This window comes from Cydia strobilella, chromosome 16, assembly GCF_947568885.1.
Source record: "Cydia strobilella chromosome 16, ilCydStro3.1, whole genome shotgun sequence".
NCBI lineage: Eukaryota > Metazoa > Arthropoda > Insecta > Lepidoptera > Tortricidae > Cydia > Cydia strobilella.
Genome location: NC_086056.1, coordinates 14,815,143 through 14,832,500, shown reverse-complemented (window position 1 = coordinate 14,832,500; position 17,358 = coordinate 14,815,143). Strand labels below are relative to the sequence as shown.

Genomic DNA, 17,358 nt, shown 5'->3' with positions numbered 1-17,358 from the left:
TTATTGACCAGCATATTTTCCTTAAGACAGTCCATGACAGCTTTAATCTTAGAAGAGCGCATGGTAAGTTGGAACACGGGGTTGTTCGGATAGAGTATGAATGGCCAATGGGAGAAGTTACCTTTATTGACCAGCACATTTTTCTTAAGACAGTCCATTACAGCTTTAATCTTAGAGGAGCGCATGGTAATTTGGAACACGGGGTTGTTCGGATAGAGCATGAATGGCCAATGGGAGAAGTTACCTTTATTGACCAGCACATTTTTCTTAAGACAGTCCATTACAGCTTTAATCTTAGAAGAGCGCATGGTAAGTTGGAACACGGGGTTTTTCGGATAGAGCATGAATGGTCAATGGGAGAAGTTACCTTTATTGACCAGCACATTTTTCTTAAAACAGTCCATGACAGCTTTAATCTTAGAAGAGCGCATGGTAAGTTGGAACACGGGGTTTTTCGGATAGAGCATGAATGGTCAATGGGAGAAGTTACCTTTATTGACCAGCACATTTTTCTTAAAACAGTCCATGACAGCTTTAATCTTAGAAGAGCGCATGGTAAGTTGGAACACGGGGTTGTTCGGATAGAGCATGAATGGCCAATGGGAGAAGTTACCTTTATTGACCAGCACATTTTTCTTAAGACAGTCCATTACAGCTTTAATCTTAGAAGAGCGCATGGTAAGTTGGAACACGGGGTTGTTCGGATAGAGTATGAATGGCCAATGGGAGAAGTTACCTTTATTGACCAGCACATTTTTCTTAAGACAGTCCATTACAGCTTTAATCTTAGAGGAGCGCATGGTAATTTGGAACACGGGGTTGTTCGGATAGAGCATGAATGGCCAATGGGAGAAGTTACCTTTATTGACCAGCACATTTTTCTTAAGACAGTCCATTACAGCTTTAATCTTAGAAGAGCGCATGGTAAGTTGGAACACGGGGTTTTTCGGATAGAGCATGAATGGTCAATGGGAGAAGTTACCTTTATTGACCAGCACATTTTTCTTAAAACAGTCCATGACAGCTTTAATCTTAGAAGAGCGCATGGTAAGTTGGAACACGGGGTTGTTCGGATAGAGCATGAATGGCCAATGGGAGAAGTTACCTTTATTGACCAGCACATTTTTCTTAAGACAGTCCATTACAGCTTTAATCTTAGAAGAGCGCATGGTAAGTTGGAACACGGGGTTGTTCGGATAGAGCATGAATGGTCAATGGGAGAAGTTACCTTTATTGACCAGCACATTTTTCTTAAGACAGTCCATAACAGCTTTAATCTTAGAAGAGCGCATGGTAAGTTGGAACACGGGGTTCTTCGGATAGAGCATGAATGGCCAATGGGAGAAGTTACCTTTATTGACCAGCACATTTTTCTTAAGACAGTCCATTACAGCTTTAATCTTAGAGGAGCGCATGGTAAGTTGGAACACGGGGTTGTTCGGAGAGAGCACGGAGCGGATGGCCTCGGCTACCGTCGTGCCTTCTTCCTCTGGGTCTGTTGTAGAGTCGTTCGCCTTATCGCCGCTCTGGAAACAAAAAGTAATAAAAAGAAGAATAATATTTATATCTGATTCCATAATTCATTTATTGCATACTAAACATTTGGTACAAAACAGGTATTACATTAGGGTAAGTTCACACATGAACCCTGTTAGGGCACAGCAAGTATTTCTTAAAACTAAACTATAACTAGGAGGTGCAGGCACATAATATATGCACATAAATTAAAATAAACGCATTTTGATACTTATGTTCAAGGCATAAGATTAAAACTAATATTTATGACAGTTTCTTCAAGTCTCTTTTGGTTGTGCTTAATTTATAAATGATTGAAGAAATATGTTTTTAACGTATTTTTATTAGAGATGCACCGGATATTCGGTTACTATCCGGTATCCGGCCCGTATTTTAATATTCGACCGGATACCGGATAGTGACCTACTATCCCGCCGGATACCGGAGAGTAACTGCTTGATTTCGGAGTAAAAATTTTGGATTTAAGAAACAGTCACAATCATAATCGTACACGTTTATTAGTTTAAAACAATTTAAACATTCCACTTACTTGCTCGCGCACTCATTTCGAACCTAGAAATGAGTCCGCGCGAACCTTCACTACGAAACAGGTCAAATCTGCATAATGCGCACCTAACAACCGAAATGTTGGTATAGTTCCGCCGGCCGAATATTCGGCGGCCGGATACCGAATATTCGGCCGATGGTCAGGCCGAACATCCGGTATCCGGTCAAACAACTATCCGTTGCATCTCTAATTTTTATTACTTAAATGGAAAAAGAGGGGGAGGCCTTTGCCCAGCAGTGGGACACAGTGGGCTCTGAATAAATAAATAATAATAAATGTTACATTTCTAAATAAATGAATGTGCTAAACTCCCAAAAAATGTCTACAAACATTTTATGTGACAGTTACACCATATAAAAATGAACATAGACACCATCATTAAACTCGAGAGGTATGTGCATACCGGATGCGTTTGCGTAGACACAGCCGTTGCAATAGATACAGATCCTTATGAGACGGCACACCGCTTGCGTGACGTGTGCGTGCACAGCTCCAACACTTAAGAGCACGCGTTTGTGCACATCAACGCACACGCGGCCGGTGTGCTCTGGCCTTAAGAGTCCCCGGCAAGCTCGGGCGAATTGCACCTTCCCATACAAACGTAGTTCCGCTCTCATTTTAAAACTACGTGTTGGATTGTAATGAAACTTTGCACATACAATGAAATAAGGTATATGTAGGTCTGAAATTGGTTCATATAGCTCCAGTTTATAAAATAAACGAAATAAAGCAAAAACAAGTTTTGTATGAAAAACTTAAATTTGCTGTATTTATTTTAACTATGGTATCTGAAGCTACATAAACTAATTACAGACATAGATATACCTTATCCTATTGTAAGTACAAAGTTTCAGTCCAATGTAGCTAGTCGTTAAAATGAGAGCGGAACTACGTTTGTATGGAGAACCGAGCTTGCCGGAGACCCTTAAACCTTCTCATTTACCTTGTTAGCGTCCTCCAAGGTCAACTTATTTAACTCCGCCAGTAGATCTTTCCCGCCCTCGTCCTCTTCAATGACGCCGGTGTCATTCGCGTCCAACATGGCGGCGATGAGACCGCAGTGACAGCACACTTGACGGAGCCGCAGAAGGAGAACTAAGATCTCGTGAGCTTTGACTGGCTTTGCTCCTGTGAAAATGTTGCAAGTTTGAATTCTGTTGTTCGCCTTTATTATAATTATGGTGTACTTTGGTTGTGTAAAGATAATGCCAGCCTGGAGGTTGATATCTAGTCCTCAAGAGGTAAATAAAGAGTGCAAAACATATCCCTTTTACCACCCCACGCATATACTCTCGCACCAAAAAAACCTTCCATATTCCCTCCGTTCATACTAATTACAGGAAAAACTCCTTCCTTCTAAGAGCAGGTAAGTCTTTCAATCAGCTTTGCAAACATCATGATCTCATCGATCTGTTCTGCGATAGCTTTAGTTCGATACGTAAGCTAATGACTCAGGACTTTTCCCACTGTTAAGTGTTAACAGTGGAAAAAGTGTTAACTCAACATTGTATCTCTATCCTGTTCTTTTTTCTCTCTTTTGTTCTTCTTGTTAACTGTTTAAACCAATTTTCCCTCTCTAGTAAGATAAGTAAAGTATATTTATAAGTTAGTAAGTATTATTAGTTGTAATTTCGCACACCATGCACTTTACGCAGTTTCTATCTGTGGAAACTTGTAATTGGCTCACTGCTTCTATGTTATTACCTAACGTGTTACTACAGCTGTAAGTTTTCCTAATAAATAAATAAAAAAAAAAAAAAAAAATAACATTACGAGGGGAGGAACATAGCATAACGATTTCTACACGGACAAAGTCGCGGGCAGAGTAAGTAACAATGGCGGCGTGTCAAAAATAAATTATCTTTATTGTGAGCTGTAAGAAAAGTTCTCAATAGTCTGAAAATAAAACAAGCCAATTTATTCAGCCGGGTCAAAAACTATCGGGAAAACCAGCGTCTTTTCTGTGGACATTAAAAGAATTTACGATCTGTATACATTTTTTTAAGACTCGCATAAAGTGCGAAAATTAAGCTTTTACGAGTGACACGCCCTTATGGCTCTACAAATAAGATCGTGTCAGATATTTTTGGGGTCTTCAAAGAGTAATTAGCCTCATGCATGAAGTTTATATTTGAACGAAATATGTTTTATTCGGATGTTTGTTACCGTTATATCATGTTACAAATGCATTTCCGTTTTTAAATTACCATTTAATTACTTAAAATTATAAATAAAAAGTACAAAAATTTGCCCACGAAAAGCTAGTGAGCGAAACGCTCGAAACGCCACGTGACGTCACGCGTTCGACAGATTAGTGTCATTAGTAGCAAACGTCAGTTGGGCCGCCCAACGTGTGACGTCATCACGCTCTGTCGAATTCGCGCCAAAAATTATGAGCGTTTCAACCGCTCAAAAATTTTCAACATTTTAAATATTTTTTAATAAAATAATATTAAGGTTTACAAAAGTATTTTTATCATTTCCGGTGTTCCAACGATATAAATTATGAATCCAAAAATAAAAATAAATTCATGCATGGAGCTAATTATAATGTTCTCAGGAAACTCTCATAACCTTATACTAAAACAGTTTTTGATCCAGTCGTACCTTGTAGCGCAATCATCTTCTTGTGCATCTCGTAGTAGGCAGAATCCTTGTGTCCCCCTCGCGGCACAGAATCGCCATCCTTTTCTGCGCGCTGGTGGAGGAACTGAGCGAATAGCGTCTTCGAAAACACCAGCACCTATGAAAAACTCGTGTTATAGGTTGTCAGAGTTGGGGTTTACAAAATAAGTGTTAGTTAAGGGTCTCTATTGTCTGACATAATTATTGAAAGTCATAATGTAATGACTGTCATATTATCATTAGTCATAATTTGGTTTTTCTCAGAAACGCCATAAAACAAACCTAACCTAACCTATCTATAGGATAACCCGAGGAAAATCCTAAAAGTTAACGGTTTCAGAATTATGACTAATGATAATATGACGATCATTAAATTATGACTTTCAATAATTATGTCAAACAAAGGGACCCCGTTAGTTAAGTTTCTTCATTAATTGAAAAACAAAGAGGCCTTCATTAACAGTACATACAGCAGAAAATCGACTTATATTTTTCTTAATTTACCATTTTTTTGGTACCATGGAAGTAGGTACAACAGCCAACAGCAATATTGACTTTAAAAAATCTTAAGTATACCTTCTTGTTATGACATTAAAGGTCTTCTTATGTCAGTTAAGAGAAAAGTGTTATTTATTGATGACATTATTTATAAACATCCGTCGTCTTTAACAAGCCATTGAGTCGCTTAACTTCAAACTGTCAGATTTTGCGATTTTGATATAATTAAAAGGTAATAGGGTAGATATTTTCTAAGAGGGTCGAATGGATTTACTCGAATTTGAAGTTAAGGGGATCCCATGCCCCAATGACCTTCGATTTGAATCCCTTAGTTTTCTAATGTTTTTTGTAGCTTATCATATTAACAGCAACGGATTTTAGCAATATAGTATCCCATATTTACTTCAAAGTTCATTGTTTTCGAAATATTTGGCATCAAAGTTGAACAATTTTAGGCCAAAAAACTGGTTTTCTGGCCATAACTTTTGCATTAATTAGTTTAAAATTAAAACCTTAGACAAATTTTTAGAGACGTCTAAGACGAAACTCAAATATGTAGATTTCGTATAAGTAAGATCTTTCACAGCAATCGAGATACGAAAAAAGTGTTTTTTTAGACAATGTTTAAAACAATCATAAATAAATAAGTATGCATATTTTCACAATCCGGTAGACAAAAATGGAGATAAAAGATTGAAGAACCGATAGCCGCTTGTCTTATAATTCTATATGTAGTGCAAAAGTAGGAGATACGATTCAAAACTTGTCAAAAATCGATGAAAACCTCAGGTAGCCCCTTAAGCGACACCATTGATAATCGATTGTCCTCTGCAAAAAAATCTATCATTTTGCAATTTTTTTGCAGGCATCGTTTATTCGAAAATTCGTGAAATTAGACTTAATATCATATAAACAATGTTTGTATTATCATCACGACCATATTTACATATCCAGTGTTGGCCGAACGTTAATTGCAATTAACCATTAACCAGTACAAATTGAACCGTAAACCGTAACGGACAGTTACAGTTTACGGTTCAATTTGTACTGGATAATGGTTAATTGCATTAACGTTTCGGCCAACACTGACATATACTTACGTCCCACCGCACGTGGCAATAACAGTTTGAAAATATTTATTTATTTTTATTTATTATTTACAGTTTGAACTTAACAAAAAATTAGATTTTGAAAAAATATGATGGATTATTTGCCGCTACTGTATACTAGGCGGGGTAATTTTTACTTTTTTTAAATATTATTAGGGATAATAGTTAAGAGTGCTATTTGGTAATTCATTTAATTTTTATTTTATTTTTTAGCTTGAGTTTTACTGTCTCCGGGTTTTCGTAAAATGTATGGACATCGTGAAAAAAAAATGTATCTAGGTGGCGCAAGTGCGAACAGGTGTCCGTTCCGTAGCGGTGCGCGGCAACCACTATGGCTAGACACCAAAATTGGTGTGGGCCGCATGTACTTGTAGCGACGTGACGAAATCGCGGAGTGAGCCACGCTTGGTAATACTCCCTATTGTTAAACATCAACTTTTGACAATGACAACTACGAGTACAGAATGTAGTGCATAATTGTTCTCCATCGTATTTTCTCGGAAACGTTCGTATTTGTCATGCTACTTCAGTCAACCTCAGTACTTTTAGTACCGAGGCTGACTGAAATAGCGAGACACATTCGTACGTTTCCGTGAAAATACGATGGAAAATAATTATGCACTACATGTGTACAATTGACTGCATTATGTGAGAAGCCGACCAACACCACGAACTTTAATACCCATCTATGAATTTTTGATTTAGTGCCACTTGCACCATCCCACTAACCCGGGGTTAACCAGTTAAACCGTTAACCCAGTGTCAAATTGTACTGGTAACCATGGTAACTCCAGGTTTAACCGTTTAACTCCGGGTTAATGAATGTTGCAAGTGGCCCTTAGTGTTGCTGTCAATAATTACTTTCTGGTAAACGTTCATTTCTTCTTTAGTGAGCGTCACGTGGCATTGGTGTGCGGTTCGCTCCGGCAGGTCCTGCAAATAATATCGTAATTAATTCACATATAAAAAACTCTACTCTGTGATAAGGGAAAAATGTGTGTTAAGACCTATCTTAACAAGTAGGTAACAGATAAGTAGGTATTAGCATACCTAAATACCTACTTACCTAATCTAGACAGATTAAGTCGATCGTCTGTATGTGGCACCACAATCCTATGATATGTAAAGGTGACATCTACCGAAACTATTGTGTACTAGTATAAGTGCTCAATAAGCTGTTAGCTATGTCAATGTATGTAATAGTTCATAACCAATCCGTAGTGTCATAGTGTGGCGCTGTACTTAACTATATAAGCTTCTACATGTATGTAGATAAACTCACTTTTACTAACCAGCCTTCTGTAAACATTAAATTTAGATATCAGTATTCCCTGCTTTCATTTGGTCGCCATTACCTCCAACGCTGAACAATGTGGACTGAACGAAGATGTAGTGACAAAAATTGAGAAAGGTATGTTGAGATGGTTTGGAGCACGCGCTCAGACACAATGGCCACGCGCCCGCACAAAAGAAACAATGGCTTTTGATTAACAGAATAAGGTCGTAGGCGTAAAAATCATCTCAGAAGATTCATACTATACCAACCTGGTAACAACTTGGTGGTAAGTGGTATAGTTTAAATCATTTCAACTGAGCTCATTCATTACCTGTACTTACAATGGCATTGTATTATTAGTTATAATCTGCTTTTACTACGAGGTAGTTATCCTAATTTGTGGTTTACCATTCAATGGTATTGTATTCTTGAGACTCTTTGAGTAAACAAGCTCAATTCATAAAATTAACACTATAACTAGCGGGAAAAGCCCGTAGTAGTAGTATAAGAAAAGTGTTGTTACCTTGAGTTGCCCTTTAGCTTGTAGCTGCACCTTGGTCCTCCTCAGCATGATGCAGCGCATGATGGTGCTCAGCCTCTCCTGCCCGCCCTGGGTTTTGTTATCGATCCACTTCTTCCACATCTGTCAAGCCAATACGTGATATTAGAACAATATTTTAATCTTTCCTTAACTGAAATAAATGTCATATACTAAAAAAAAGTGACCAAGGCCGCCAGTGCCTCAGGCTGGAAGGGCAGGGGGCGCCATAGCCTTCAGTAACAAGTGCATATACTTGGAAAATTTCGACCTATGCCGCTGTGGCAGAGTGGCCGAATGGCACAGGCACCTGCCGCTATAGCAGAGGACGTTGGTTCGTTTCTAGCCTGAGGCACTGGAGGCCTTGTTCACTTTTTCTTAGTATATGACTAATATGACATTTATTTCAGTTTATAGTTTAAATAGTAGTGTTTCTACTTAAACTAAAAATAAATTAAAGTATTTTCTAAAAAATATTTAGTTTGTTCAAATACTTCTAACAGTAGTTCTTTTCTCGTATAAATTTCTTCTTCTTAGTATATGACATTTATTTTAGTTTATAGTTTAAATAGTAGTGTTTCTACTTAAAATAAAAATAAATTAAAGTATTTTCTAAAAATTATTTAGTTTGTTCAAATAATTAAATAATTTTTGGAAATTAAAATTGCAGCTTATGTAATTGGAGACAGTCTGGTACAGTCGGACTGGGATTGAGTCTATAGTAATTTGAGCATTTTTTTGAGTAACTTTTCCATTTATTCTCTGAAAGCACTATTTAGTGAAGCATTAATGTTGACCATTAAATGGTATCATTTTAATGTATACCAGGGATGGTTACCGGTATAACTTAAAATTAAAATATCACGTAACATTCGCTTGATATTGTAGAATGGTATTAAGGTAAGGACAATGAGTTATCAGATTACCTAAATGAAATGGAAAAATAAACAACCGAGATACCGAAATTGAATACCGGTTCATTTGTATGAAAAATATGTATGTATATATGTATGTACGTATTTCATACATCTACATGTAACTTTTTAAATTGTGTTTCTTTTAATTTCTAATGTAATATAAATCTGAATTCTAAAATGTTAGATTAATCTATATGTTTGGTTAGTTTAGGTTACTTTATTTACATAGTTATAGTTTATAGTTAGCATGTTAAATTTAGAATTGCTTGTATTAGTCATGTTATTGTCTCTATGTAAAAACATAGTTAAGGAGGAGCGGTGTCTCCCGACACAGGCATTCTTATGCTTACTGGGCGGCTCCATCCCTTTAAATCATTTTGTAGTGTTAATTTATTAAATAAAGAATTTTTGTATTTTTTTATTTTATTTTTGTATGTATGTATTTGTATGTTTGTTTGTATTCGATCCCTGATGTATACTCACGGCGAGATCATCGAAGGGCGTACACCGCAGGAACTTAAGCAGAGCGAACAGGTCCAAATCCTGAAAAAAAAAAAACGTAATACATCACAAGATCTTAGGTACTTAGATAGCAGGAACTTGTAATATTCCTGTCAGTTTTCTTTATACACGTATACAGTAGTAAATGTCACACATTGTTAGCAGGTAACCGGTGGCGGACATTGAGTTGTGGTTGAGCGAAGTGCCTGTGAGCGCCCCACTATACTTCGTTTTAGCATAGAGTAACTTATACTAGAGCGGTACTGTCATAGTAAATTTTGTAACCCCAGTAAATTCACTGCCATCTGTCGACACACTTTAAAACTAAAAATGAAGATTTATAAAAATACGATAGAATGTATTTAAATATAGATAAATGATTTTTTTTTATTTGCATTAATTATTTTTATGATATTGACCCATGTTCTTTCACTGATATGCGTTAAAATTGTTAAATAACAAACGAAACCGTCAACGCCATCTATTCGACTGTAGGCCAAAACTAGTAGCGCCCTCTGAACGAGAATCAAATTTTCTTGATTTTCGAGGCACGTTTTGTCCTTAGACTGTATCTATCTATTACGGAGTTATATCTATCTTTGGTTTTAGAAAGAAGGTAAGCGATGTTGACGTGTTATTTGATAGTTTTGATTGAAAAGCACTTTTGAAAAATAAATCAATTGAGCGCTGTACTCCCTTTTTGGCGAAAATTGTATTGCCGAATTTCACTTGGCAACCAACTTTTCGCCAAAGTTTCATTTGACAAATCAATCGTTACTAAATAATTATTTCGCAAACATTTCATTTCCCAACCCCATAGTTGGGAAATGAAAATGACGTACTAGGTTGGGTTAGGGCTGGTTGGATTATGTAAAGTTGGGAAATGAAATGAAATGCACATTCCATTCGTTCGGAAGAAACGTTTTGCCTCCTCCTTTTTAGTACGGACGGCTAAGGAATGGAATGCGCTCCCGCCATCTGTATTCCCTGATCAATATGACCTCGGTCTCTTTAAAACAAGAGTGAATAGGCTGTTACTGAACCGGTGAGCTCTATCTTAGGCCCTGTCTTCACTTTCCATCAGGTGTGACTAGGGCCAATCGCCGATCAGTTTATAAAAAAAAAAAAATGAAACTGGCGAAAAGTTGGTTGCCAAGTGAAATTCTGCAATACAATTTTCGGCGAAAAGGCAGAGAACCCAAACCCAATTGAACAGGGTGAAATTTTAACCACCAGCCATACTCTGCGTAGTGACTTTATAGGTCATACTGAACAACTTTTATTATGGGACCAATGCAGAGATCGCGAAAAAAATGTTTGCTGTTTCATACATTCCGGCTGATGTGATGCCGCCGATACCTAGGGGGCAACTATAAATCAGTATGTAGCTAACAATTATAAATCATATACGATCATTTACATTATTTTGCTTTCATAAATAACAATTTTTTTTTAAATATTGTTTCAATAAAAAGACACGTCAAGGTGGTTCACCTTTTTTCTAATGCTAAAAAAAAACGAACTACAGAATAGTTTTTTTTTTCTATAATAGCCCAGTATACAGGATGGATTTTCTTTTTGGTTAGTAAGGGCAGCTACCAGATCCCGTGCTGCTACGCGAAAACGGTCTTAGACGACCTTCCCCCAATTTCAAATTGATGAAGATTGGCGTTTACAGATTTTGGAAAAAACATATAGGGTGCGAGAAAAAGGTGATTTTTGACAAACTTTTTTTTATGAGAATCGATCCCATTCCTATCCAGGATCAAAAGCTTGTAAGGGACGAAAAAAATGACCGACTAGAAAAGCCACAATCAGAGGAAAACTTTTACCATACAATTTGTATGAAAATGAAAACTTATATTTTTCACATGCTATTTTTTATGTCGTCCAGGATCACGCGAGCCAGGATATGCGCATGAGGAGTCCGACACTATACACTATACCTTGTTGTGCAGCGGGGTGCCGGTGAGCGCCCAGCGGCGGCGCGCGCGCAGCCCGCACACGGCGCGGGAGGTGGCGCTCTTGTAGTTGCGCACCATGTGCGCCTCGTCCAGGATCACGCGAGCCAGGATATGCGCATGAGGAGTCCGACACTATACACTATACCTTGTTGTGCAGCGGGGTGCCGGTGAGCGCCCAGCGGCGGCGCGCGCGCAGCCCGCACACGGCGCGGGACGTGGCGCTCTTGTAGTTGCGCACCATGTGCGCCTCGTCCAGGATCACGCGAGCCAGGATATGCGCATGAGGAGTCCGACACTATACACTATACCTTGTTGTGCAGCGGGGTGCCGGTGAGCGCCCAGCGGCGGCGCGCGCGCAGCCCGCACACGGCGCGGGAGGTGGCGCTCTTGTAGTTGCGCACCATGTGCGCCTCGTCCAGGATCACGCGAGCCAGGATATGCGCATGAGGAGTCCGACACTATACACTATACCTTGTTGTGCAGCGGGGTGCCGGTGAGCGCCCAGCGGCGGCGCGCGCGCAGCCCGCACACGGCGCGGGAGGTGGCGCTCTTGTAGTTGCGCACCATGTACGCCTCGTCCAGGATCACGCGAGCCAGGATATGCGCATGAGGAGTCCGACACTATACACTATACCTTGTTGTGCAGCGGGGTGCCGGTGAGCGCCCAGCGGCGGCGCGCGCGCAGCCCGCACACGGCGCGGGAGGTGGCGCTCTTGTAGTTGCGCACCATGTGCGCCTCGTCCAGGATCACGCGAGCCAGGATATGCGCATGAGGAGTCCGACACTATACACTATACCTTGTTGTGCAGCGGGGTGCCGGTGAGCGCCCAGCGGCGGCGCGCGCGCAGCCCGCACACGGCGCGGGACGTGGCGCTCTTGTAGTTGCGCACCATGTGCGCCTCGTCCAGGATCACGCGAGCCAGGATATGCGCATGAGGAGTCCGACACTATACACTATACCTTGTTGTGCAGCGGGGTGCCGGTGAGCGCCCAGCGGCGGCGCGCGCGCAGCCCGCACACGGCGCGGGAGGTGGCGCTCTTGTAGTTGCGCACCATGTGCGCCTCGTCCAGGATCACGCGAGCCAGGATATGCGCATGAGGAGTCCGACACTATACACTATACCTTGTTGTGCAGCGGGGTGCCGGTGAGCGCCCAGCGGCGGCGCGCGCGCAGCCCGCACACGGCGCGGGAGGTGGCGCTCTTGTAGTTGCGCACCATGTACGCCTCGTCCAGGATCACGCGAGCCAGGATATGCGCATGAGGAGTCCGACACTATACACTATACCTTGTTGTGCAGCGGGGTGCCGGTGAGCGCCCAGCGGCGGCGCGCGCGCAGCCCGCACACGGCGCGGGAGGTGGCGCTCTTGTAGTTGCGCACCATGTGCGCCTCGTCCAGGATCACGCGAGCCAGGATATGCGCATGAGGAGTCCGACACTATACACTATACCTTGTTGTGCAGCGGGGTGCCGGTGAGCGCCCAGCGGCGGCGCGCGCGCAGCCCGCACACGGCGCGGGAGGTGGCGCTCTTGTAGTTGCGCACCATGTACGCCTCGTCCAGGATCACGCGAGCCAGGATATGCGCATGAGGAGTCCGACACTATACACTATACCTTGTTGTGCAGCGGGGTGCCGGTGAGCGCCCAGCGGCGGCGCGCGCGCAGCCCGCACACGGCGCGGGAGGTGGCGCTCTTGTAGTTGCGCACCATGTGCGCCTCGTCCAGGATCACGCGAGCCAGGATATGCGCATGAGGAGTCCGACACTATACACTATACCTTGTTGTGCAGCGGGGTGCCGGTGAGCGCCCAGCGGCGGCGCGCGCGCAGCCCGCACACGGCGCGGGAGGTGGCGCTCTTGTAGTTGCGCACCATGTGCGCCTCGTCCAGGATCACGCGAGCCAGGATATGCGCATGAGGAGTCCGACACTATACACTATACCTTGTTGTGCAGCGGGGTGCCGGTGAGCGCCCAGCGGCGGCGCGCGCGCAGCCCGCACACGGCGCGGGAGGTGGCGCTCTTGTAGTTGCGCACCATGTGCGCCTCGTCCAGGATCACGCGAGCCAGGATATGCGCATGAGGAGTCCGACACTATACACTATACCTTGTTGTGCAGCGGGGTGCCGGTGAGCGCCCAGCGGCGGCGCGCGCGCAGCCCGCACACGGCGCGGGAGGTGGCGCTCTTGTAGTTGCGCACCATGTGCGCCTCGTCCAGGATCACGCGAGCCAGGATATGCGCATGAGGAGTCCGACACTATACACTATACCTTGTTGTGCAGCGGGGTGCCGGTGAGCGCCCAGCGGCGGCGCGCGCGCAGCCCGCACACGGCGCGGGAGGTGGCGCTCTTGTAGTTGCGCACCATGTACGCCTCGTCCAGGATCACGCGAGCCAGGATATGCGCATGAGGAGTCCGACACTATACACTATACCTTGTTGTGCAGCGGGGTGCCGGTGAGCGCCCAGCGGCGGCGCGCGCGCAGCCCGCACACGGCGCGGGAGGTGGCGCTCTTGTAGTTGCGCACCATGTGCGCCTCGTCCAGGATCACGCGAGCCAGGATATGCGCATGAGGAGTCCGACACTATACACTATACCTTGTTGTGCAGCGGGGTGCCGGTGAGCGCCCAGCGGCGGCGCGCGCGCAGCCCGCACACGGCGCGGGAGGTGGCGCTCTTGTAGTTGCGCACCATGTGCGCCTCGTCCAGGATCACGCGAGCCAGGATATGCGCATGAGGAGTCCGACACTATACACTATACCTTGTTGTGCAGCGGGGTGCCGGTGAGCGCCCAGCGGCGGCGCGCGCGCAGCCCGCACACGGCGCGGGAGGTGGCGCTCTTGTAGTTGCGCACCATGTACGCCTCGTCCAGGATCACGCGAGCCAGGATATGCGCATGAGGAGTCCGACACTATACACTATACCTTGTTGTGCAGCGGGGTGCCGGTGAGCGCCCAGCGGCGGCGCGCGCGCAGCCCGCACACGGCGCGGGAGGTGGCGCTCTTGTAGTTGCGCACCATGTGCGCCTCGTCCAGGATCACGCGAGCCAGGATATGCGCATGAGGAGTCCGACACTATACACTATACCTTGTTGTGCAGCGGGGTGCCGGTGAGCGCCCAGCGGCGGCGCGCGCGCAGCCCGCACACGGCGCGGGAGGTGGCGCTCTTGTAGTTGCGCACCATGTGCGCCTCGTCCAGGATCACGCGAGCCAGGATATGCGCATGAGGAGTCCGACACTATACACTATACCTTGTTGTGCAGCGGGGTGCCGGTGAGCGCCCAGCGGCGGCGCGCGCGCAGCCCGCACACGGCGCGGGAGGTGGCGCTCTTGTAGTTGCGCACCATGTGCGCCTCGTCCAGGATCACGCGAGCCAGGATATGCGCATGAGGAGTCCGACACTATACACTATACCTTGTTGTGCAGCGGGGTGCCGGTGAGCGCCCAGCGGCGGCGCGCGCGCAGCCCGCACACGGCGCGGGAGGTGGCGCTCTTGTAGTTGCGCACCATGTACGCCTCGTCCAGGATCACGCGAGCCAGGATATGCGCATGAGGAGTCCGACACTATACACTATACCTTGTTGTGCAGCGGGGTGCCGGTGAGCGCCCAGCGGCGGCGCGCGCGCAGCCCGCACACGGCGCGGGAGGTGGCGCTCTTGTAGTTGCGCACCATGTGCGCCTCGTCCAGGATCACGCGAGCCAGGATATGCGCATGAGGAGTCCGACACTATACACTATACCTTGTTGTGCAGCGGGGTGCCGGTGAGCGCCCAGCGGCGGCGCGCGCGCAGCCCGCACACGGCGCGGGAGGTGGCGCTCTTGTAGTTGCGCACCATGTGCGCCTCGTCCAGGATCACGCGAGCCAGGATATGCGCATGAGGAGTCCGACACTATACACTATACCTTGTTGTGCAGCGGGGTGCCGGTGAGCGCCCAGCGGCGGCGCGCGCGCAGCCCGCACACGGCGCGGGAGGTGGCGCTCTTGTAGTTGCGCACCATGTACGCCTCGTCCAGGATCACGCGAGCCAGGATATGCGCATGAGGAGTCCGACACTATACACTATACCTTGTTGTGCAGCGGGGTGCCGGTGAGCGCCCAGCGGCGGCGCGCGCGCAGCCCGCACACGGCGCGGGAGGTGGCGCTCTTGTAGTTGCGCACCATGTGCGCCTCGTCCAGGATCACGCGAGCCAGGATATGCGCATGAGGAGTCCGACACTATACACTATACCTTGTTGTGCAGCGGGGTGCCGGTGAGCGCCCAGCGGCGGCGCGCGCGCAGCCCGCACACGGCGCGGGAGGTGGCGCTCTTGTAGTTGCGCACCATGTGCGCCTCGTCCAGGATCACGCGAGCCAGGATATGCGCATGAGGAGTCCGACACTATACACTATACCTTGTTGTGCAGCGGGGTGCCGGTGAGCGCCCAGCGGCGGCGCGCGCGCAGCCCGCACACGGCGCGGGAGGTGGCGCTCTTGTAGTTGCGCACCATGTGCGCCTCGTCCAGGATCACGCGAGCCAGGATATGCGCATGAGGAGTCCGACACTATACACTATACCTTGTTGTGCAGCGGGGTGCCGGTGAGCGCCCAGCGGCGGCGCGCGCGCAGCCCGCACACGGCGCGGGAGGTGGCGCTCTTGTAGTTGCGCACCATGTGCGCCTCGTCCAGGATCACGCGAGCCAGGATATGCGCATGAGGAGTCCGACACTATACACTATACCTTGTTGTGCAGCGGGGTGCCGGTGAGCGCCCAGCGGCGGCGCGCGCGCAGCCCGCACACGGCGCGGGAGGTGGCGCTCTTGTAGTTGCGCACCATGTGCGCCTCGTCCAGGATCACGCGAGCCAGGATATGCGCATGAGGAGTCCGACACTATACACTATACCTTGTTGTGCAGCGGGGTGCCGGTGAGCGCCCAGCGGCGGCGCGCGCGCAGCCCGCACACGGCGCGGGAGGTGGCGCTCTTGTAGTTGCGCACCATGTGCGCCTCGTCCAGGATCACGCGAGCCAGGATATGCGCATGAGGAGTCCGACACTATACACTATACCTTGTTGTGCAGCGGGGTGCCGGTGAGCGCCCAGCGGCGGCGCGCGCGCAGCCCGCACACGGCGCGGGAGGTGGCGCTCTTGTAGTTGCGCACCATGTGCGCCTCGTCCAGGATCACGCGAGCCAGGATATGCGCATGAGGAGTCCGACACTATACACTATACCTTGTTGTGCAGCGGGGTGCCGGTGAGCGCCCAGCGGCGGCGCGCGCGCAGCCCGCACACGGCGCGGGAGGTGGCGCTCTTGTAGTTGCGCACCATGTGCGCCTCGTCCAGGATCACGCGAGCCAGGATATGCGCATGAGGAGTCCGACACTATACACTATACCTTGTTGTGCAGCGGGGTGCCGGTGAGCGCCCAGCGGCGGCGCGCGCGCAGCCCGCACACGGCGCGGGAGGTGGCGCTCTTGTAGTTGCGCACCATGTGCGCCTCGTCCAGGATCACGCGAGCCAGGATATGCGCATGAGGAGTCCGACACTATACACTATACCTTGTTGTGCAGCGGGGTGCCGGTGAGCGCCCAGCGGCGGCGCGCGCGCAGCCCGCACACGGCGCGGGAGGTGGCGCTCTTGTAGTTGCGCACCATGTGCGCCTCGTCCAGGATCACGCGACGCCACGACATGCGCATGAGGACTCCGTTCTGCGATTAAACGTAATAAATTCATTGGAAATGTTACTAAGGTCCAAGCATATCCCAAACGTCAGCATCTAGTAAACTCTATGTCTGCTCGTGGCAACGTTACCGCAACTGCGCAGTGACACCAAATTATTACTAGGTGAGGGAGACAGTGCTTCACATCTCCCTCCCACGAA

The 17,358-nt window shown here is 46.8% G+C and overlaps 1 protein-coding gene across 1 annotated transcript in view; it reads right to left on the bottom strand.

Annotated features, from left to right (window-relative positions):
* LOC134748651 (transcription termination factor 2-like) overlaps positions 1–17,358 on the bottom strand; it is a 38,183-nt gene that overhangs the window by 8,089 nt on the left and 12,736 nt on the right. Inside the window, exons 14-20 of the mRNA XM_063683446.1 lie at positions 17,036–17,185; positions 9,530–9,589; positions 8,115–8,234; positions 7,177–7,248; positions 4,691–4,826; positions 3,027–3,211; positions 1,352–1,526 (exon numbers count right to left, since the gene is read on the bottom strand). Coding sequence (XP_063539516.1) covers positions 1,352–1,526; positions 3,027–3,211; positions 4,691–4,826; positions 7,177–7,248; positions 8,115–8,234; positions 9,530–9,589; positions 17,036–17,185 — 898 coding nt within the window. The remainder of the gene's footprint in view (positions 1–1,351; positions 1,527–3,026; positions 3,212–4,690; positions 4,827–7,176; positions 7,249–8,114; positions 8,235–9,529; positions 9,590–17,035; positions 17,186–17,358) is intronic.